Raw genomic sequence first — 22,695 nt, 5'->3', positions numbered from 1 at the left:
GTTCTATAACCACGGGACAATCTTTATATTCGGTTACTCGATCTGAAATAAAACAAAACAGGACAACTTCCTGCTTCCTGTTAGAATCCTTTTTTTTCCTTTTTTTTTAAATAAAAAAATTTATTGAAGAAAATTCAGTATAGTATACAAAAACAGTATACAATACAGAGAACATATAAAAGAGTTTCCAGGGGGTGTGACCACATGTCCTTACATTACACTAAAACACCTAAAGCGGAACGTATGTTTAAGGTCTTCACAGCCTTTTGTTGTCAGAGCCGTCAATAAGCTGTATATATTGTTCAACATCTTTAAAGAAATTGAATAAAATTAGGTTTTTTTTGCTGAATTTACATTTATGAATAAAAAATTTAGCCAAAATTATTAACAGATTTATAAGAAAATAAGCCTTTTTCTCTTTCTTAGAGCACTTATAAGAACAAAAAACAATATTTTCCCAAGATAGAGTAACGTCTTTGGAAACATAGTCTATAATGAATCTACTGACATCCTTCCAAAGTTTTTTGTATAAGGGCAATGCCAAAGTAGAGGTAACACAGTCTCTGGGTAGTCCTCACAGAAAGAACAGTCTGTATTCATGTCCCTTTTAATTTAACCATGTGGTGATTTACAGGATAGTATTTATGAATAATTCTGAAGGAAACCTCCTTCTCCTTATTGGAGATGAGATATTTGTGTGGAATCATCCAGACCTTGTTCCAATCAATGTTATTCACAAAACGATTCCAATAAGAAACAGAAACAACATCTTTCTGGAACAGAGCACGTGTGTGTCTGTTATCATTACGGGGAAAGGTCGAAAAACACATTTTGCTTCCTGTTAGAATCCGTTGTTTTACTTTACGGCAGTCCGACGTAAAATGACGTAACAGGAAACGTCGATATATTTTATTTTATGAATAAATGAACATAATAAAATATAACCACACCACTATAATTTGAGATGCTCTCTTATGTTTCGAATAAACTTGGTTAATTATTAATGTATTTTTTAATTATTTCTTTTTGAATAAAGTTGTTTCAGGTCACGCGAGGACATGTGACATCACGGGAACGTCACGTGACACGCCTGAGGAACAATCGGGAAGTGGTCGGACTTCAGCTGCGACGGATTCACGGCCGCTCCCCCCCAGAGTAAACCTCAGCCGAACGGAGCACCGAACACCGGATACCGGAGCAGCGAACACCGGATACCGGAGCACCGAACACCGGATACCGGAGCACCGAACACCGGACGGAGGAGCTTCTTGTTTCCGTGACGACCGAGCACCATGACGGCCGCGGTGTTCTTCGGCTGCACCTTCATCGCCTTCGGCCCCGCCATCGCGCTCTTCCTGTTCACCATCGCTCGGGAGCCGCTGCGGGTCATCTTCCTCATCGCGGGGTGAGCGGTCCCTCCCCCGGGGCTGAGCGGGCGTGAGGTCCGAGGCCCGGGGGCCTGTCTGTCTGTTGGTTCGGTCGGCCGTTAGCTGGAGCTAGCTAGCTACAACTAGCTAACGGCTACATGAGCTAGCAGCTAACGCGGTGCCGGAGAGGAAACTGTCCGTTTACCGTAAATACCGGAAAACAGCGTTAGCTTTAGCTTCTAGCCGAACCAGGTGGTTCCTGTCCTCTGGCTGGAGTGTGTGTGTGTGTGTGTGTGTGTGTGTGTGTGTGTGTGTGTGTGTGTCTGTGTGTCTGTGTGTGTGTGTCTGTGTGTGTGTCTGTGTGTGTGTCTGTGTGTGTGTCTGTGTGTGTTTTGTGTTTTTTATTGTGTGTCCGTCTGTGTGTGTGCATGTGTGTGTCTGTGTGTGTGTCTGTGTCTGTGTCTGTGTCTGTGTGTGTGTGTCTGTGTGTGTCTGTGTGTGTTTTGTGTTTTTTATTGTGTGTCCGTCTGTGTGTGTGCATGTGTGTGTCTGTGTGTGTGTCTGTGTCTGTGTGTGTGTGTGTGTCTGTGTCTGTATGTGTGTGTCTGTGTGTGTGTGTGTGTGTGTGTGTGTGTGTGTGTGTCTGTGTGTGTGTGTGTCTGTGTGTGTGTCTGTGTGTGTTTTGTGTTTTTTATTGTGTGTCCGTCTGTGTGTGTGCATGTGTGTGTATGTCTGTGTGTGTGTCTGTGTGTGTGTGTCTCTGTGTGTGTGTGTCTCTGTGTGTGTCTGTGTGTGTGTGTGTGTGTGTCTCTGTGTGTGTCTGTGTGTGTGTGTTTTGTGTTTCTTACTGTGTGTGTGTGTTTTGTGTTTCTTACTGTGTGTGTGTGTTTTGTGTTTCTTACTGTGTGTGTGTTTTGTGTTTCTTACTGTGTGTGTGTGTTTTGTGTTTCTTACTGTGTGTGTGTGTTTTGTGTTTCTTACTGTGTGTGTGTGTGTTTTGTGTTTCTTACTGTGTGTGTGTCCTCAGGGCCTTCTTCTGGCTGGTGTCTCTGCTGCTCTCGTCTCTGGTCTGGTTCATCTCGGTCCAGATCAGCGACCAGGACAATCCGGCGCAGCAGAAGGGGCTCCTGGTGTTCGGGGTGGTTCTGTCAGTGCTGCTGCAGGAGACCTTCCGCTTCGCCTACTACAAGCTGCTCAAGTGAGTCAGTGCTGGGGTCTGTTCTGGGGTCGATTGTGGGGTCTGTTCTGGGGTCTGTCGTTGAGTATGTTCTGGGATCTGTCGTGGGGTCTGTTCAGCGGTCTGTCCTTGAGTCTGTTCTGGGGTCTGTCCTTGAGTCTGTTCTGGGGTCTGTCCTTGAGTATGTTCTGGGGTCTGTTGTTGAGTCTTTCCTGGTGTCTGTTCTTGGGTCTGTTCTGGGGTCTGTTCTGGATCTGACCTGGGGTCTCTTCTGGGTCTGACCTGGGGTCTGTTGTTGAGTCTTTCCCGGTGTCTGTTCTGGGGTCTGTTCTGGGCCTGTTCTGGGTCTGTTCTGGGGTCTGTTCTGGGTCTGACCTGGGGTCTCTTCTTGGTCTGTTCTGGGGTCTATCCTTGGGGCTGTTCTTTGTCTGTTCTGGGTCTGTGATGGGCTGGGTCCCAGGTCTTTGAAGGGATGGTTGTGATTGGTTAGTGTTTCGGGGCGTGGCAACCCCCGTGACTCAGGAGTCTTGTCCTCTCATGCTCGTGTTTCAGGAAAGCCAATGAAGGCCTTCTGGCGCTCAGTCAGGAGGAAACCATGCCCATCTCCATCCGCCAGCTGGCCTACGGTACGTCTCACGCCGCCCACCTCATGTCGGTCGCTTCTCACACCTCATGTCGGTCGCTTCTCACACCTCATGTGGGTCGCTTCTCACACCTCATGTGGGTCGCCTCTCACACCTCATGTGGGTCGCCTCTCACACCTCATGTCGGTCGCTTCTCACACCTCATGTGGGTCGCTTCTCACACCTCATGTGGGTCGCTTCTCACACCTCATGTGGGTCGCTTCTCACACCTCATGTCGGTCGCTTCTCACACCTCATGTCGGTCGCTTCTCACACCTCATGTCGGTCGCCTCTCACACCTCACGTGGGTCGCCTCTCACACCTCATGTCGGTCGCTTCTCACACCTCATGTGGGTCGCTTCTCACACCTCATGTGGGTCGCTTCTCACACCTCACGTGGGTCGCTTCTCACACCTCATGTCGGTCGCTTCTCACACCTCATGTGGGTCGCTTCTCACACCTCATGTCGGTCGCTTCTCACACCTCATGTGGGTTGCTGATGTCGGTGCACTAACGCTGTCTGTGGTGTGTCAGTGTCCGGCCTGGGCTTCGGCTTCATGAGCGGGGCCTTCTCCGTGGTGAACATCCTGGCGGACTCGGTGGGACCGGGGACGGTGGGGATCCACGGAGACTCCCAGCACTACTTCCTGTCGTCAGGTAGCACCACCCTCACAAATGTCAGCTGCTGATTTGTGTGTGTGTGTATGGTTAACCTTTAGGGAGAGGTCAACCACACACACACACATCATGTTACTGATGTGTGTGTGTGTGTGTGTGTGTGGTTGACCTCTTGCTAAGGTTAAAGGTCTTCCTGGAGTGGGTCACTGATCAAGATGTGGAATGAAATCCTGATGTTCTTCTGGATCACTGATCCTGATGTTCTCCTGATGTTCTCCTGATGTTCTCCTGATGTTCTCCTGATGTTCTCCTGATGTTCTCCTGCTCTCCAGCCTTCATGACGATGGCGATCATCCTGCTCCACATGTTCTGGGGGGTCGTCTTCTTTGATGCCTGTGAGAAGCAGCGCTGGTGGGCCGTAGCCGCCGTGGTCATCAGCCACCTCATTGTTTCCTGTCTGGTGAGTATTCTGAGGGGTAAGTTAAAGGTTTGTGGGGGGGGGGGTGTCATTAAAACAAAGGTCAGCCCAAACTTTCAGCCAGTGACGAATTGCGTAACGTTTCTTCAACCCACGTTCTTCTTTCTCTCCTGGTTCCAGACCTTCCAGAACCCAGAGTACGTGGCCAGCCTGGTTCCCACCTATGTCATCCTGCTGCTGATGGGGGTCTGGGCCTTCTACTGCGCCGGGGGGTCACTCAGGAATCTGAAACTCTGCCTCACCTGCAAAGACAAGGACTTCCTGCTGGCCAACCACCGGGCCAGATAACGCAGCACACCCAGGAGTGTGTAGGACTCCTGGAACGAGAACGTCCCAGGAGGGAGGGGTCCATCCCCTGGTGACCTGCTGGCAGCAGCAGCTCCTTAAAGAGCCGGTGATGATTCAGCTGTTAGGGTTTCATTTACATCCAGTTCAAAACACACCTGTTAGTTACCTGAGGCCATAAAAAGAAAGGTCACATGACCAAACCTGCCACACGGATTGGAGCTGGTGACTCAGAGTGTACATGTTCTAATGTTCCTGTTCCTGTGATCCCCTCTGTGAACAAACTGTATTAATGCATTTCTGACTCTGACATGTAAATAGTGTTTCTCCAGATGTGACTCGTTGCTTTTATCCTTAAGGTGAGCGGCTCTGAGGCCAGACGGGGGTAGGACTCCTCAGTTCTACCACAGAACGTAGGAGATGTTCTGAGTCTGGATCAGGTTCTGTCAGGATAATGGTTTCTGGTTCTGTTCAGCTGTGGTCAGAATATTCCTCCTGTAATCAAGAGGACAACCTCCGTCCTGAGGTGAGTGGAGTCAAGCTGCAGAGGAAACAGGACATTATTCCACCATCACAGCTGCTACTCCTTTGACCTTTGACCTCTGACAACAGGAAGTGTGTGTTATTGGCTATTTGATCAGTTGTCAGGAACAGATTAGCGATGCAGCGTCCACAAGCCAGTCATGATGTCCAAGAATCATGGGTAGTAGTAGAGATCCCCGTAGGGGAGATGGAGCTGTTTCTAGCCTGATTAAATCACCATGGCAACCAGATGAGAGGTGAGCAGGAAGGTGTTGCTGACAGACTGAACGCACCGGTTGTTTTCTCATCTGTTGTACAAACAGTTCGATGGATGTGAGCAAACATTTAGAGTCCTTCCTGTTGTGTTCATCCTGATTCCTGGTTTCCTGTCCGGTAAGTTTGAATTTAATGACCACGGTTTGGCTCAACATGTTCAAACAGCAGAATTAAAGTGCTGGTGTTATTCCTGTGCACCACACGGAGGCGCTGTTCTCATGGCTCAATGTAAAATTATGCAAATCCACCCGCCAACCCATCTTCAACCAGTGATCTGGAGGGGGGGTCACTGAGCAACACTGTGGACAGGGGAGCCCAGACGTCCTTCTCTTCACACTAACATGAGATCAGCCCCCCCATCCTGGAGGAGCCCCTTCCACCTTAGAATACTTTGAGGATCTCGTCAGTCCCACTACCATGTCTTACACAGAGGAAACAGAGGCTGAGGTCTCGGAGGTGGACTCGGACCAGAGCGCTGCTCCTCCCCCTCCAGCGGAGCCAGCTGAGGCGGCTCGGGCATCTGTTCCAGATGCCTCCCGGACGCCTCCCTGGGGAGGTGTTCCAGGCATGTCCTACCGGGAGGAGACCTCTGGGAAGACCAAGGACACTGGAGGGACTATGTCTCTGGGCTGGCCTGGAAACGCCTCGGGCTCCCCCCGGAGGAGCTGGAGGAGGTGTCTGGGGAGAGGGAAGTATGGGCATCCCTGCTGAGACTGTTGCCCCTGTGACCGTGTTTTTGAAATAAAACTGGTGTTGCCTTTAACCCGGAATCACAAGAGAAAAGCCTGATTTCTAATTGGTTGAGGTTTTAAAAGGCTGGTTTCTATTGGTGGCCACGCACCCGGTCGACGCGGTTCCCGACACAGTTCCGGTTCGGTAGAAGGTGACTCTGGATCTCCTTGATGGCGGGAATCATTCCGGAATGGACCGCTGCCGCCTCCCTGCAGGTGAGCTGGTCAGTGAGTTACCTGACAGCACATCCCTTCAACTCTTATTGCCCCGCCTACCGGTGCATATTTTATGCCAATTAGCAGTTGTGGGGCCCCGCCCATCGGTGCATACTTTATGCTAATGAGTAGGTGCGGGGTTCTTGAAGCGCGCCGCGGAGCCCCCGCACCAGCCGGATGGAGCAGCGGCGGGAGTCCAGCCGGATGCTGTCCGCCCCCCACTGACTCGATCCGGGACACGAATGGATCCCCACGCGGGACGCGGCCGGAGGTGCGCGTTGTACTTGCTGCCGGTGTTTCTGACCCTCCTGCATCAAGGTGAGGCTCCGCCGGCGGAAACAGAACCGGAACCGTTCAGTCAGAGGGGGTTTGGGGTGCTTCACGCTGCTGTGTCCCGGTTCGGACTGACGGTCTGGTCCCTGTTGCAGCGCCTCTGTCCCGCGGAGTGGAGCCGACCCGCCGGGGCCCGTCTAATGAGTGAGTTGTCTGTGTCCAACCGGCAACGCAGGAAAACCATCACTATTATCATGAGGAGTCATGCATGTATTTAATTTGACTATTTTATACATTAATTGTATTTTATACTATTTATAATATTTTATATGTTCTGCCTTTTTCCATATCCTCTTCTTAATTTTTTAAAAAATACTGATAAATATTCAAAACAATCAATTGTCCGATGAAGTGATAGAACAATAAAAAGCAAACATTTTTAAGGTTGATTCATCCTTTAAATAACTGAAGTAAAATTATTAAAACTTGAAAAGTTTGAAACATTTACTATTTTAATCTCCAAGATTTCTCACTTGGGATTAGTTCAAAACGCTAATTTTAACAGGTTTTTAAAAATTTATTTGACATTTCATGAGTTAGTTGCTGAAGTGGTCTGCAGATGAGTTATTGATGGTGATCACGAGTTATTGATGGTGATCATGAGTCATTGATGGTCATCATGAGTCATTGATGGTGATCTTGAGGCCTGGTTGTTTCAGGTGTATTTTTCTGATTTGGCTGTTTCTTGGATGTTATTTTTTGAGTTTGGTGGTGGGGTTGTGGTGTCGTGGGGAAGGCAGCGAGGGGAACAAACCTCTCCTTGTTCTTTCTGTCCCAGCAGTGGGAGCAGTGGGATAAAGCAGCAGAAATGGGACACCACTTTCCTGGGAGGGCAGGTAGGCAGCTGCATTGATCATTGATGATGATGATGGAGCCGTTTCTGGCAGCGAACACATAGCCAGAGAAAAATCTCCTCAAAAATCTGCAAGGCTCACACCAAAACACGGACGAATCGACGGGGCGGCACGTTTCTGCCGAGTATTTCCTCCGTTTGTTGTGTTACAGATGTGTTACAATAACTACACATATAAAGTACACGCAGGTACACAAACATGTGAAGATGCTGCATATATTTTAACTGCATTGAAAGAAATGGCTTCAGACTTTATGATTAAAATTATGTTGAAATTCTGTCTAAAGGAGCATCAACTGCCAGTCACAGCGGCTTTATTGTGGTGGAGGTTATTAAGTTAGGGTATCATTGGGTTGGGGTATCATAGGGTTAGGGTATCATAGGGTTGGGGTATCATAGGGTTAGGGTATCATAAGGTTAGGGTAAGGGTATCATAGGGTTAGGGTATCATAGGGTTAGGGTAAGGGTATCATAGGGTTAGGATATCATAGGGTTAAGGTATCATAGGGTTAGGGTATCATAGGGTTAGGGTATCATAGGGTTAGGGTAAGGGTATCATAGGGTTAGGATATCATAGGGTTAAGGTATCATAGGGTTAGGGTATCATAGGGTTAGGGTATCATAGGGTTAGGGTAAGGGTATCATAGGGTTAGGATATCATAGGGTTAAGGTATCATAGGGTTAGGGTATCATAGGGTTAGGGTAAGGGTATCACAGGGTTAGGGTATCATAGGGTTAGGGTATCATAGGGTTAGGGCATCATAGGGTTAGGGTAAGCGTATGATTGGGTTAGGGTATCACAGGGTTAGGGTAGTATAGGGTTAGGGTAATATAGGGTTATGGTTAGGGTATTATAGGAAATAGAACTACAGTAAACCTTCAAGCAGATGAAAGAGCGTCTTGATCGTTGTCTAACCCCTTTTATATAAAAATGTCCCATGAAATCATGCAGGAGCTGCAAATTGATCACATCAAACCCTAACCCTGAATCTAACCCTAACCCTGAATCTAACCCTAACTCTAATCCTAATCCTAACCCTAACCTTGATCACATGCAGAGATATGACCTGAAAGTGGTCGTTGTTCACAGTGACCGTCTAAATCTCTGGATTGTCCACGGGGACATTTTTCCACAGAACGTGAGCAGGAGGACACACAGCTGGTCTGTCATCTCCTCGTCTCTACTCGTCTCCTCGTCTCTACTCGTCTCCTCGTTTCTTCTCATCTCCTCGTCTGTCTTCGTCTCCTCGTCTCTACTCGTCTCCTCGTTTCTTCTCGTCTCCTCGTCTCTCCTCGTCTCTCCTCGTCTCTCAGAGCCTCGTTCACTCCTTTTGCTTCCGTTTGGCTCCAGGAGGCGTGAGAATAAACGGGCAGCACAGGTCCCAGATCTGCTCTACCTCATGTCTGAGCGCCAGTTCAGTCGTTGCTAGGTAGGGATCACCACCGCCCCTCCACCTCCAGCTGTCTGTGGGTAGGGATGGCTGGATAGACAGACAGACAGACAGACAGGTAGACAGGTAGATAGATAGATAGATAGATAGATAGATAGATAGATAGATAGATAGATAGATAGATAGATAGATAGATAGATAGATAGATAGATAGATAGATAGATAGATAGATAGATAGGTAGGTAGGTAGGTAGGTAGGTAGATACTTTAATAATCCTGGAGGAAATTGCACATATCCACTGCTCAGCCAAACACCAGGAAAAAACAAAAACAAACCCAACAGGACAGACCACGAGACAGACACTACACTAACAGACACATGTAGCACTAACAGGACATATACTAAAAAAATTAAAAAATAAACAGTATAAAATTAAATTAAATGAATCCATTTAACCCCGTGCTGACCTCCCCACCTGACCTGTCGTGTTGTTGCTGGCAGCCGTTTCACCAGCAGGATGTAGGTGGGCTGTGGGTGCACTAGTTTGTGATCTGATTTACCTAGTGGAGGGAGGGGGGTGGCGGTGTATGCCTCCTTAGCATTAGTGTAGAACAGATCGATGGTTCTGTTCTTCCGTGTGGGACAGTCTACACACTGGACCATTGTGGGGAGAGATGAGTCCAAGGTGACGTGGTTAAAGTCACCAGATCACCACCACCTCCAGCTGTCTGTGGGTAGGGATCACCACCGCTCCCATCTACTTTGTTCTCTGGGACCTTCGTGACGACGTCTCTTCATCAAATGATGTCATTTCAAAATATTCCAAGATAATCTCAGTATTTCATTCTTATTGTATTTGTCTTTTCCATGACACCAGTGTTACAGGTCAGCAGCTCTACATATAAACTGTTAAACTGCTAGAAGACCACAGTTTTGCGTGTCTTCATCATCGAGAATGGGAAGCCTTGCAGGGGTGTGGTGGAGGTTCTGGGGGGGTTGAAAGCGTAGTCGGGAGCCACAGAGGAGGCGGCGGTGATGACTGGATGACGGATCTTTTCATTCTTTCTTTCTTTCTTTCTTTCTTTCTTTCTTTTCGTTCTTTTCCTGAGCCCTCATTGGCCCGTCCTCACCTGCAGCACTCTGGCAGCAGCTGCTGGGATTATTGAGGAATTACTGAGGAATTATTGTCGCAAAAAAACCACAGAATTTTAAAAGGCTGGAGTTTCTCACAGCTGAACGATCTCTTTTTAAATCAACATCTCCCTTTTAAATGGAAGCTCGACACTATTCTGACACTATACTGACACTATACTGACACTACACTGACACTATACTGACACTATACTGACACTATACTGACACTATACCGACACTACACTGACACTATACCGACACTACACTGACACTACACTGACACTACACTGACACTACACTGACACTATACTGACACTATACTGACACTATACCGACACTACACTGACACTACACTGACACTACACTGACACTACACTGACACTATACTGACACTATACTGACACTATACTGACACTACACTGACACTACACTGATACTATACTGACACTATACTGACACTATACTGACACAATACTGACAGTATACTGACACTACACTGACACTATACTGACACTATACTGACACTATACTGACACTATACTGACACTATACCGACACTACACTGACACTATACCGACACTATACTGACACTATACTGACACTATACTGACACTATACTGACACAATACTGACACTATACTGACACTATACTGACACTATACCGACACTACACTGACACTATACTGACACTATACCGACACTACACTGACACTATACCGACACTATACTGACACTATACTGACACAATACTGACACTATACCGACACTACACTGACACTATACTGACACTATACTGACACTATACCGATACTATACTGACACTACACTGACACTATACCGATACTATACCGATACTATACCGATACTATACCGATACTATACCGACACTATACTGACACTATACTGACATGATACTGACACTACACTGACACTATACTGACACTATACTGACACAATACTGACACTATACTGACACTACACTGACACTATACTGACACTATACTGACACTATACTGACACTATACTGACACTATACCGACACTACACTGACACTATACCGACACTATACTGACACTATACTGACACTATACTGACACTATACTGACACTATACTGACACAATACTGACACTATACTGACACTACACTGACACTATACTGACACTATACTGACACTACACCGACACTACACTGACACTATACTGACACTATACTGACACTATACCGATACTATACTGACACTACACTGACACTGTACCGATACTATACCGATACTATACCGATACTATACCGACATTATACTGACACTATACTGACACGATACTGACACTACACTGACACTATACCGATACTATACCGACACTATACCGACATTATACTGACACTATACTGACACTATACCGACACTATACCGACACTATACTGACATTATACTGACACTATACCGATACTATACCGATACTATACCGATACTATACCGACATTATACTGACACTATACTGACACGATACTGACACTACACTGACACTATACCGATACTATACCGACACTATACCGACATTATACTGACACTATACTGACACTATACCGACACTATACTGACACTACACTGACACTATACCGATACTATACCGACACTATACCGACATTATACTGACACTATACTGACACTACACTGACACTATACCGACACTATACTGACACTATACTGACACTATACTGACACTATACTGACACTATACTGACACAATACTGACACTATACTGACACTATACTGACACTACACTGACACTATACCGACACTACACTGACACTATACTGACACGATACTGACACTACACTGACACTATACCGATACTATACCGACACTATACCGACATTATACTGACACTATACTGACACTATACCGACACTATACCGACACTATACTGACATTATACTGACACTATACTGACATTATACTGACACCATACTGGCACTATACTGACACTATACTGACACTATACTGACACTATACTGACACTATACTGACACTATACTGACACTATACTGACACTATACTGACATTATACTGACACTATACTGACACTATACTGACATTATACTGACACTATACTGACACTATACTGACACTATACTGACACTATACTGACACTATACCGACACTATACTGACACTATACTGACATTATACTGACACTATACTGACATTATACTGACACCATACTGGCACTATACTGATACTATACTGACATTATACTGACACTATACTGACGTCATACTGACAGTATACTGACAGGCAGGATTGGATGATGGTTTCAGGTGTGAATGTTGTCTGGAATTCCTTTTCATTCCGTTTCTCTCCTTGAAGGACTTCCTGTCAGAAAACAACACGCCTGCCGGTCAGCAATTGGTCAGTCAGACTGTGCTGACGTCGACCTCCCAATGGACCCCATACTCAAACCAATCACCTGCAAGCCCAGCACCATTCCAACAGAAACATTCAAGAACAAATTCATACAGCCAATCAGCAGCTAGGCAAACACCAGCCGGTCAACCAGCCAACAAGATGCCATTCAACCAATCACAGACCGGTCTGACCACATCAAGTCAATCTCCACTAGCAGCTAGCCAATCAACAAGAAGCCAGACAACACAAACACGGACCACCACAAAACCAGCCAATCATTTAACAAGAGAGAAACTACTCAGTCAACCAGCAGTCAGTAAAGCAGAAACCAGTCAACCACCAACCAGGTTACAACTAAACCAGTCACAGACCAGTCCGGCATTAGTACCCGCCCCCCCAGCATTATCAAGCCCTGCAGCCAGCACACCAGTGAGCAGAACAGCTCCTAGCCAATCAGCAACCAAGACACAATTTAACCAATTACAAACCAGTCAAACACCAACGATGCAATCTTCCGCCCCCACAGCATCCGCCAGCCAACCATCATCTACCCCAGCAATATCAAGCCAATCATCAACTCTAGCAGCTCCACCCAGCCAATCATCAGTCATCACACCATCTAACCATTCATCAACAGTCCCAGTGTCAGCCAGCCAATCAGTAAACAGAATTAAGTCATCCAGCCCATCTGAAACCAATACACAATCAAACCAATCACTGACTGCTAGCCCAGCAACATCTGGCCAATCACCATCCACTACAACCTCAGCCAACCAATTATCAACTAGTCTAGAAACATCCAATGAAACATCACCCATCATTATAACAACCAGCCAATCACAATTCAACCAGTCACACACCAGTCCAGGACCATCTAGCCAGTCATCAACCGCTACAGCATCACCCAGCCAATCACGTGGAAGCAGGACACCAGTCACCACCACAACACCAGCTCTATCCAGCCAATCGCCAGTCAGCACATCCCCAGTGAGTCAGCCACAGGGCGGGGTGGTACCATCCATTCAACCTTCAGCAAATAGAGATGAATTCCGAAACCAATCAGAAACCATCACAGTAACAGCCAGCCAATCAGCAAGCATAAAAATTTCATCTAGCCAGTTGCCGTCCATTACAGAAAAATTCCACCAATCAGCAGCCACCACGATGCCAACCAGTGAACAACCAGCCAGGAAGGCACTGACCAACACATCATCTGATCCTTCAGTCAAAAGTGGGTCAGAATCTAGCCAATCAGCATCTAGCCAGAAACCTCTGAGCCAATCACAAAGCAGCTTAAAGACATCAGTCAGCCCATCATCCCCCAGTTATTCACCACACACTTCAATAGCAGCCAATCAATCAATCAATATTCTAAAGACATCACTCCATGGATCCTCACAGAGCCAATCAGATTTCAGCCCAGTGGACCAATCCCAGCCCCCGACCAGAGCAACCCAGATGTCTCCACCGTTAGCAGCAAAAGAACGTCCCGCTAATAACGCCCCGCCCCCCCGACAGCTGAAGGAAGGTCCGAGTCCAGCCCTCCGTAGGACGGCAGGTAGGTTCACACTGATGGTGAACGTGTAATCACAGCGTCCACGTGACATCAGCCCCCCCCCCAACGGGGGGCGGGGAGCCGGCAGAGCACCTGTATAAATACATAAATACACACGTAGAATTATATACACACATGTACATTGGTGTCCAGTATTTTTTTATTTATTCAGTTTATTTTCTTCTTTCCTGACATGTTATTACAACATATTTCACTTTCATCAGTGTTTGGACATCAGCAACAACATCCCAGAAGAAAATGACAAGGGTTGACGGGTAGAAGCCATTGGCTTGTGAGGTTCGCGTCCCCCAAATCAACAACATCTCTCTTATTGCAGCACATTGTCAACCAATACATACATTTCATGTCACAGTTCAACATCAGTTATTTTGTTCTGGTGCATTGTTGTTTTAAATCGTCCATTCAGACCAATAGGCGTGCATCTTTGCACACGTCTTTGTCAGTTTTTGAGAAGAGTCCAATTTTTTTTAATGTTTGTTTTGTAACACACACATGTACGTAAATACACACACACGTATGTAAATACACAGACATATGTAAATACACACACACACGTACATAAATACACACACGTAAATAAATACACACACGTACATAAATACACACACGTACGTAAATATAAACACATGTACATTAAATATACACACACATACATAAATGTCCAGGAGAGTGTCAGGTGTGATGTGTGATAGAAGAGTTTCAGCTAAAATGAAAGGAAAGGTGTACAAAACTGTGGTGAGACCAGCGATGTTGTTTGGTCTAGAGACAGTGTCCCTGAGGAAAAGACAGGAGACAGAGCTGGAGGTAGCAGAGATGAAGATGCTGAGGTTCTCTCTGGGAGTGACCAGGATGGATAGGATCAGGAATGAGTACATCAGAGGGACAGCACATGTTAGAGGTTCTGGAGATAAAGTCAGAGAGGCCAGACTGAGATGGTTTGGACATGTCCAGAGGAGAGATAGTGAATATATTGGTAGAAGGATGCTGAGTTCTGAACTGCCAGGCAGGAGGCCTAGAGGAAGACCAAAGAGGAGGTTTATGGATGTAGTGAAAGAGGACATGAAGGTAGTTGGTGTGAGAGGAGAGGATGAGAAGACAGGGTTAGATGGAGGACACTGATTGGCTGTGGAGACCCTGAAGGGAAAAGCCCAAAGGAGAAGAAGATAAACATACACACATGTATATCCATAAATATACACACCTATATACATGAATATATACATACATTTACATATACACACACACACACACACACGTATCAGTTACTGCAGCAGTCATGAGGGGTCCTCTCCATCTCTGTTTACTCTGAGGCCCCTCAGACTCCTGGGGCCCCTGAGGCCGCTGAGGCCCCTGGGGCCTCATGAGTCTCATGGGCCTCAGAGTCTCAGGGGCCTCAGAGTTTCATGGGGCTCATGAATCTCATGGGCCTCAGGGGCCCCTGAGGGGGCCCTGAGATGATACTGGACTCCATCAGGATGTGCTTCTGAAGAGTGTTTGTGCTGCTTCACCAGCAGAGCCGTGTCCTCTGCCCTGTCTGAATGGAGGTCATTGTGTCCCGTCGGGGTCATGTGACTGCAGTCTTTACCAGGCCACTGGCCACAGATGTCAGACGGGTGAGTCTCACACCTGTCGCCCGTCAGCTGTCTGTTTCTGATGATCTTAAGACACATATGAAGTCCTGTGGACTTGGATCAGAACAAAAAGCCGTGTAACGTGTTTCCTGATGTCGTGTTTCAGTCCCGAACCGGGGCTTTGAGCGGGAGATGACCTGCAGGTCGTGGGGTCAGTACAACTACGAGACCTTCGACGGTCTGTACTTCTACTTCCCGGGCCGGTGCTCCTACACGCTGCTGAGGGACTGTGAGGAAACCAGCCGGGCCAGCGTCGTGGTCCAGGTGAGTCCCGGGAGGCTCCGCCTCCATGCCCTCCATGCCGCGGAAAGTCCCTCAAAGAAACGCTGTGACTCCTGCAGGGGTCAGGCTCCGCCCCAGGAGAGGCTTTCTGAGGATTAGTGAAGGCCACCTGGTGATTAGAACCAATTACCTTTAAATGCTGCAATCTACCCAGAATGCAACAGAGCAGGACGTTGTTTCCCTCAAGATACAGGAGATACTGTGTGTGTGTGTGTGAGTGTGTGTGTGTGAGCTGGCAGCACACACACACACACACACACACACACGTGTGCTGCCAGCTCACACACACACACACACACACACACACACACACACACGTTTTAGGATCAGTGATGTGGTTTAAAATCAGAGGACGATGAAGTCTAAACGATCTGGACCCCCAGGCACATGGAGCTCAGGTCAGCTGGGGCCCCTGGGGGTCTCACTGAACAGTTTATTTCTGAGTGCAGGTCCACAATGACCCAGGTTGTGGCTCCGCCCCCTACACTTGCCCCCGGTCCGTCAGCCTCTTCCTGCCCTGGGAGGGGGAGGTCCGGCTGCACGCCACCAACGTCACCTTCAAAGGCCAAAGGTCAGCGGCGCCACGTGACAACCAGCAGAACCTGATCAGATGGGGACAGCGGCCCGTGTCGCTGGTACTGCTGGGTTCTGTTGTGGTTCTGGTTCTGCTGGTGTTCTGCTGGGTTCTGGTTCTGCCGGGCTCTGGTTCTGCTGGGTTCTGTTGTGGTTCTGGTTCTGCTGGTGTTCTGCTGGGTTCTGGTTCTGCTGGGTTCTGGTTCTGCTGGGTTCTGTTGTGGTTCTGGTTCTGCTGGTGTTCTGCTGGGTTCTGATTCTGCTGGATTCTGGTTCTGCTGGGTTCTGTTTTGGTTCTGGTTCTGCTGGGTTCTGTTGTGGTTCTGGTTCTGCTGGTGTTCTGCTGGGGTCTGTTGGGTTGTGACCTCCTCTCGGTGCTCCAGCTTGCAGCTGCCCCATCAGCTCCAGGACCTTCAGCTGGAGCGGATCTCCCACTACGTCCTGGTGACCCAGCAGCATGGCTTCACGCTGGCGTGGGACGGGGGCGGCGGCTCCGTCTACGTCAAACTCAGCCCAGAGTTTGTGGGCAGGACCTGCGGCCTGTGTGGAAACTTCAACGCCGACATCCAGGACGACCTGAAGACCAGCTACGGTAACCACAGGGGGCACCATCACCCTAACCCTAACCACAGGGGGCACCATCACCCTAACCCTAACCACAGGGGGCACCATCACCCTAACCACAGGGGGCACCATCACCCTAACCCTAACCACAGGGGGCACCATCACCCTAACCCTAACCACAGGGGGCACCATCACCCTAACCCTAACCACAGGGGGCACCATCACCCTAACCACAGGGGGCACCATCACCCTAACCCTAACCACAGGGGGCACCATCACCCTAACCCTAACCACAGGGGGCACCATCACCCTAACCCTAACCACAGGGGGCACCATCACCCTAACCACAGGGGGCACCATCACCCTAACCCTAACCACAGGGGGCACCATCACCCTAACCCTAACCACAGGGGGCACCATCACCCTAACCACAGGGGGCACCATCACCCTAACCCTAACCACAGGGGGCACCATCACCCTAACCCTAACCACAGGGGGCACCATCACCCTAACCCTAACCACAGGGGGCACCATCACCCTAACCACAGGGGGCACCATCACCCTAACCCTAACCACAGGGGGCACCATCACCCTAACCCTAACCACAGGGGGCACCATCACCCTAACCCTAACCACAGGGGGCACCATCACCCTAACCACAGGGGGCACCATCACCCTAACCCTAACCACAGGGGGCACCATCACCCTAACCCTAACCGCAGGGGGCACCATTACCCTAACCCTAACCACAGGGGGCACCATCACCCTAACCACAGGGGGCACCATCACCCTAACCCTAACCATAGGGGGCACCATCACCCTAACCATAACCACAGGGGGCACCATCACCCTAACACTAACCACAGGGGGCACCATCACCCTAACCCTGACCACAGGGGGCACCATCACCCTAACCCTAACCACAGGGGGCACCATCACCCTAACCCTAACCACAGGGGGCACCATCACCCTAACCACAGGGGGCACCATCACCCTAACACTAACCACAGGGGGCACCATCACCCTAACCCTAACCACAGGGGGCACCCTAACCCTAACCACAGGGGGCACCATCACCCTAACACTAACCACAGGGGGCACCATCACCCTAACCACAGGGGGCACCATCACCATAACCCTAACCACAGGGGGCACCATCACCCTAACCACAGGGGGCACCATCACCCTAACCCTAACCACAGGGGGCACCATCACCCTAACCACAGGGGGCACCATCACCCTAACCCTAACCACAGGGGGCACCATCACCCTAACCCTAACCACAGGGGGCACCATCACCCTAACCCTAACCACAGGGGGCACCATCACCCTAACCACAGGGGGCACCATCACCCTAACCCTAACCACAGGGGGCACCATCACCCTAACCCTAACCACAGGGGGCACCATTACCCTAACCCTAACCACAGGGGGCACCATCACCCTAACCACAGGGGGCACCATCACCCTAACCACAGGGGGCACCATCACCCTAACCCTAACCACAGGGGGCACCATCACCCTAACCCTAACCACAGGGGGCACCATCACCCTAACACTAACCACAGGGGGCACCATCACCCTAACCCTGACCACAGGGGGCACCATCACCCTAACCCTAACCACAGGGGGCACCATCACCCTAACCCTAACCACAGGGGGCACCATCACCCTAACCACAGGGGGCACCATCACCCTAACACTAACCACAGGGGGCACCATCACCCTAACCACAAGGGGCACCATCACCCTAACACTAACCACAGGGGGCACCACCACCCTAACCACAGGGGGCACCATCACCCTAACCCTAACCACAGGGGGCACCACCACCCTAACCACAGGGGGCACCATCACCCTAACACTAACCACAGGGGGCACCATCACCCTAACCCTAACCACAGGGGGCACCCTAACCCTAACCACAGGGGGCACCATCACCCTAACACTAACCACAGGGGGCACCATCACCCTAACCACAGGGGGCACCATCACCATAACCCTAACCACAGGGGGCACCATCACCCTAACCACAGGGGGCACCATCACCCTAACCCTAACCACAGGGGGCACCATCACCCTAACCACAGAGGGCACCAGAGACAGGGTTAGGGTGTCCTGGGTTAGGGCTAGGGCATGAGTTAGGATTACAGTAGTTATTTAGGGTTTAGTTTAGGGTTAGAGCTAGTTTGGGTTAGAGTTAGGGTTAGGGTTGGTTGGTTAGTTAGTTAGAGTTAGGGGTAAGGGTCAGGGTTTAGGGGTTAGGTTTAGGGTTTAGCTTAGGGTTCGGGCCAGTTTGGGATAAGGTTAGTTAGGGGTAGGGCTAGTTAACTAGGGTTATGGTTAGTTAGGGTTAGGGTTATTTAGCTCGGGTTAGTTATCTCGGGTCAGGGTTAGTTATTTAGGGCTAGGGTTAGTTAGGGTTAGTGCAGAGGCAGGATGTGACTCGTTTTCTTCAGATGGTGACTCGTTAAAATGAAGGCGTGCCACAAATGATTAAGTCGATTCTACAAATGTTGATTTCACGAAGGTCCAGCGGTCAAACGTCACCATGTGACCACCTGGCAGCCATGTTTTTAACCCCGTCCTCTCCCTTGCAGGTGTTCTAACTCACGATGTGGAGATGTTTGGGAACAGCTGGGCAGAGGCGGAGCCACACGAGGCCCTGTGTCCGGCGGTGCTGTCGGGGTTCCCTTCGCCCTGCGCTGCAGTGGAGGCTCACGTCCTGCAGGTGCAGTGCCTGCAGACCCCAGATCAGTCGTAAGGAATTCCCCAGTCAAACTTCCTGTGTATGTTTGGTGTGTGCAGAAGGTGAAGGAGGTGTGTGCGGCGCTGCTGGACCGGCCGTTTCAGAGCTGCCACGCCCTGGTCAGCCCCCTGCCCTACATGGCAAGCTGCTCCAACGACCTCTGCAGGTAAGACGTGAGACGGAAACTCATCTCAGACCCGTTTGAAATCTGGGGGATTCTAGACTTGGGTTATTTAGTGTTGAGTTTGTTTCTTTTATCCCCTTTTAAAAAAGTCTTTAAGTTCTGGAGAAGAATTCCTCAGGATGGTTTTGTAGTGAAGCCCCAGAAATTGTTTAGGACGAACAAAACTTCACATGTGCGTCGCACTAATGAGCTGAGATGAAGTCTTCTTTAGTTGGTCATCTGAGGCCACCTGAGGTGAGTGGGGAATTATTGGATTTTTGCCTCTCAGCCCATTTCCAGCAGGAACCTGTGAGCACTTTTGTTACCTGAGGGCTTAACACCCACTCAGGGCGCTCTCAGCTGTGTCTGCTGGTGGCTCGGGTCCAGGACCCGTCTTTGAGTAACACGAGCCTGAGGAGACGGCGGTTTACTGGGTTCACAGACAGATGTAGCTCATCAGGGGGTTCACCTGGACAGACAGCGCTAACAGTCCCTTCCTGATTGGCTATGGATCTGTTGTTTCTCTGATCAGTGTGATCAGTGGAGCGGTTCGGTGACCACACCTCCCTGCTGTCGCTCTGCTGCAGGTCGGGTGTCCAAGGGGAGGCGGTCTGCCAGGTGTTCAGCGAGTACGCCCGGGCCTGCGCCCACGCCGACCACCCGCTGCAGGACTGGAGACGGGACGTTCCTCAGTGCGGTACGCCCCCCGCGCCCCCGTGATAAGACTGCACACCCAGTACAAATGAACTGCTGATTCCAACATGTTTCCCCCCAACGTGACAAATCAGAATGTAAAAACACCCAGAAGACATCACGCTGTAATGTGGTGGATGTTACAGACAAGCTTCATGAAAACATACTGATCTTTGAGTCAAGCTTCAGATAGAAAATGACCCCCCCCAAATCAGCTGTTTTTATTGTTTACATGCACAGTCCTAAAAAGAAAATAATGACTGAATGTCATCATGTATTCTGAACTGGGATGTAGATTCAGCACCAGTGTTCACTGCATGACTGTCTGTAGTCAGTCTGTAGCAGCTTTAACGTCTGTAGTCTGTAGCAGCTTTAACGTCTGCAGTGTGTCTGTAACAGGTGTAACGTCTGTAGTGTGTCTGCAGCTGCTGTAACGTCTGTAGTGTGTCTGTAGCTGCTGTAATGTCTGTAGTCTGTCTCTAGCAGCTGTAACATCTGTAGTCTGTCTGTAGCAGCTTTAACGTCTGTAGTCTGTCTGTAGCAGCTCTAACTTCTGTAGTCTGTCTGTAGCAGCTTTAACGTCTGTAGTCTGTCTGTAGCAGCTTTAACGTCTGTAGTCTGTAGCAGCTTTAACGTCTGTAGTCTGTCTGTAGCAGCTTTAACGTCTGTAGTCTGTAGCAGCTTTAACGTCTGTAGTCTGTCTGTAGCAGCTTTAACGTCTGTAGTCTGTAGCAGCTTTAACGTCTGTAGTCTGTCTGTAGCAGCTTTAACGTCTGTAGTCTGTAGCAGCTTTAACGTCTGTAGTCTGTCTGTAGCAGCTCTAACTTCTGTAGTCTGTCTGTAGCAGCTGTAACGTCTGTAGTCTGTCTGTAGCAGCTTTAACGTCTGTAGTCTGTCTGTAGCTGCTGTAACGTGTGAAGTCTGTAGCAGGTTTAACGTCTGTAGTCTGTCTGTAACAGGTTTAACGTGTCTAGTTTGTCTGTAGCAGCTTTAACGTCTGTAGTGTGTCTGTAGCAGCTTTAACGTCTGTAGTCTGTCCGTAGCAGCTGTAGCGTCTGTAGTGTGTCTGTAGCAGCTTTAACGTCTGTAGTCTGTCTGTAGCAGCTCTAACTTCTGTAGTCTGTCTGTAGCAGCTGTAACGTCTGTAGTCTGTCTGTAGCAGGTTTAACGTCTGTAGTCTGTCTGTAACAGGTTTAACGTGTCTAGTTTGTCTGTAGCAGCTTTAACGTCTGTAGTGTGTCTGTAGCAGCTTTAACGTCTGTAGTCTGTCCGTAGCAGCTGTAGCGTCTGTAGTGTGTCTGTAGCAGCTTTAACGACTGTAGTGTGTCTGTAGCAGTTGTACTGTCTATAATCTGTCTGTAGAAGGTTTAAGGTCTGTAGTCTGTAGCAGCTTTAATGTCTGTAGTGTGTCTGTAGCAGCTTTACCGTCTGTAGTCTGTCTGTAGCAGCTTTAATGTCTGTATTCTGTAGCAACTTAAATGTCTGTAGTCTGTCTGTAGTAGGTTTAACGTCTGCAGTGTGTCTGTAGCAGGTGTAACATCTGTAGTATGTCTGTCGCAGGTTTAACGTCTGTAGTCTGTCTGTAACAGGTTTAACGTCTGTAGTGTGTCTGTAACAGGTTTAACGTCTAGTCTGTCTAGCAGCTTTAACGTCTGTAGTTTGTTTGTAGCAGCTTTGACGTCTGCAGTGTATCTGTAGCAGGTTTAATGTCTGTAGTCTGTCTGTAGCTGCTGTAACGTCTGAAGTCTGTAGCAGGTTTAACGTCTGTAGTGGGTCTGTAGCTGCTGTAACGTCTGTAGTGTGTCTGTAACAGGTTTAATGTCTGTAGTCTGTAAAACTAACGTCTGTAGTCTGTCTGTAGCAGCTTTAACGTCTGTAGTCTGTCCGTAGCAGCTGTAACGTCTGTAGTGTGTCTGTAGCAGCTTTAATGTCTGTAGTCTGTCTGTAGCAGCTTTAACGTCTGTAGTGTGTCTGTAGCAGCTTTAACGTCTGTAGTCTGTCCGTAGCAGCTGTAACGTCTGTAGTGTGTCTGTAGCAGCTTTAATGTCTGTA

At 48.8% G+C, this 22,695-nt stretch overlaps 2 protein-coding genes across 2 annotated transcripts in view; both read left to right on the top strand.

Moving 5' to 3' along the window:
* The first annotated feature begins 1,083 nt into the window (after window positions 1–1,083).
* aph1b (APH1B gamma secretase subunit) lies at window positions 1,084–4,879 on the top strand. Its single transcript, XM_068314830.1, has 6 exons — window positions 1,084–1,405; window positions 2,395–2,565; window positions 3,097–3,170; window positions 3,702–3,824; window positions 4,118–4,245; window positions 4,384–4,879. Exons 1-6 carry the CDS (start codon window positions 1,293–1,295, stop codon window positions 4,549–4,551), a joined length of 777 nt encoding a protein of 258 aa, XP_068170931.1. The 5' UTR covers window positions 1,084–1,292; the 3' UTR covers window positions 4,552–4,879.
* An 8,619-nt stretch (window positions 4,880–13,498) lies between these two features.
* otog (otogelin) overlaps window positions 13,499–22,695 on the top strand; it is a 61,835-nt gene continuing 52,638 nt past the window's right edge. Inside the window, exons 1-8 of the mRNA XM_068315749.1 lie at window positions 13,499–13,970; window positions 15,503–15,601; window positions 15,726–15,883; window positions 16,351–16,472; window positions 16,858–17,066; window positions 19,639–19,769; window positions 19,847–19,953; window positions 20,538–20,647. Of these exons, the coding sequence (XP_068171850.1) occupies window positions 13,577–13,970; window positions 15,503–15,601; window positions 15,726–15,883; window positions 16,351–16,472; window positions 16,858–17,066; window positions 19,639–19,769; window positions 19,847–19,953; window positions 20,538–20,647 (1,330 nt within the window). The 5' untranslated portion in view covers window positions 13,499–13,576. The remainder of the gene's footprint in view (window positions 13,971–15,502; window positions 15,602–15,725; window positions 15,884–16,350; window positions 16,473–16,857; window positions 17,067–19,638; window positions 19,770–19,846; window positions 19,954–20,537; window positions 20,648–22,695) is intronic.

This window comes from Antennarius striatus, chromosome 1 (genome assembly GCF_040054535.1).
Source record: "Antennarius striatus isolate MH-2024 chromosome 1, ASM4005453v1, whole genome shotgun sequence".
In the NCBI taxonomy this organism is placed as follows: Eukaryota; Metazoa; Chordata; class Actinopteri; order Lophiiformes; family Antennariidae; genus Antennarius; species Antennarius striatus.
This window is presented reverse-complemented; position numbering and strand designations above follow the sequence as displayed.

What these genes read in the sequence shown, in the direction of transcription:
- aph1b (XM_068314830.1), top strand. Translation starts at nt 1,293, where the DNA reads ATGACGGCCGCGGTGTTCTTCGGCTGCACCTTCATCGCCTTCGGCCCC. An exon ending in CATCCGCCAGCTGGCCTACG is followed by an intron (nt 3,171 to 3,701) that starts GTACGTCTCACG and finishes GTGGTGTGTCAG; the next exon opens with TGTCCGGCCTGGGCTTCGGC. An exon ending in ACCTCATTGTTTCCTGTCTG is followed by an intron (nt 4,246 to 4,383) that starts GTGAGTATTCTG and finishes TCCTGGTTCCAG; the next exon opens with ACCTTCCAGAACCCAGAGTA.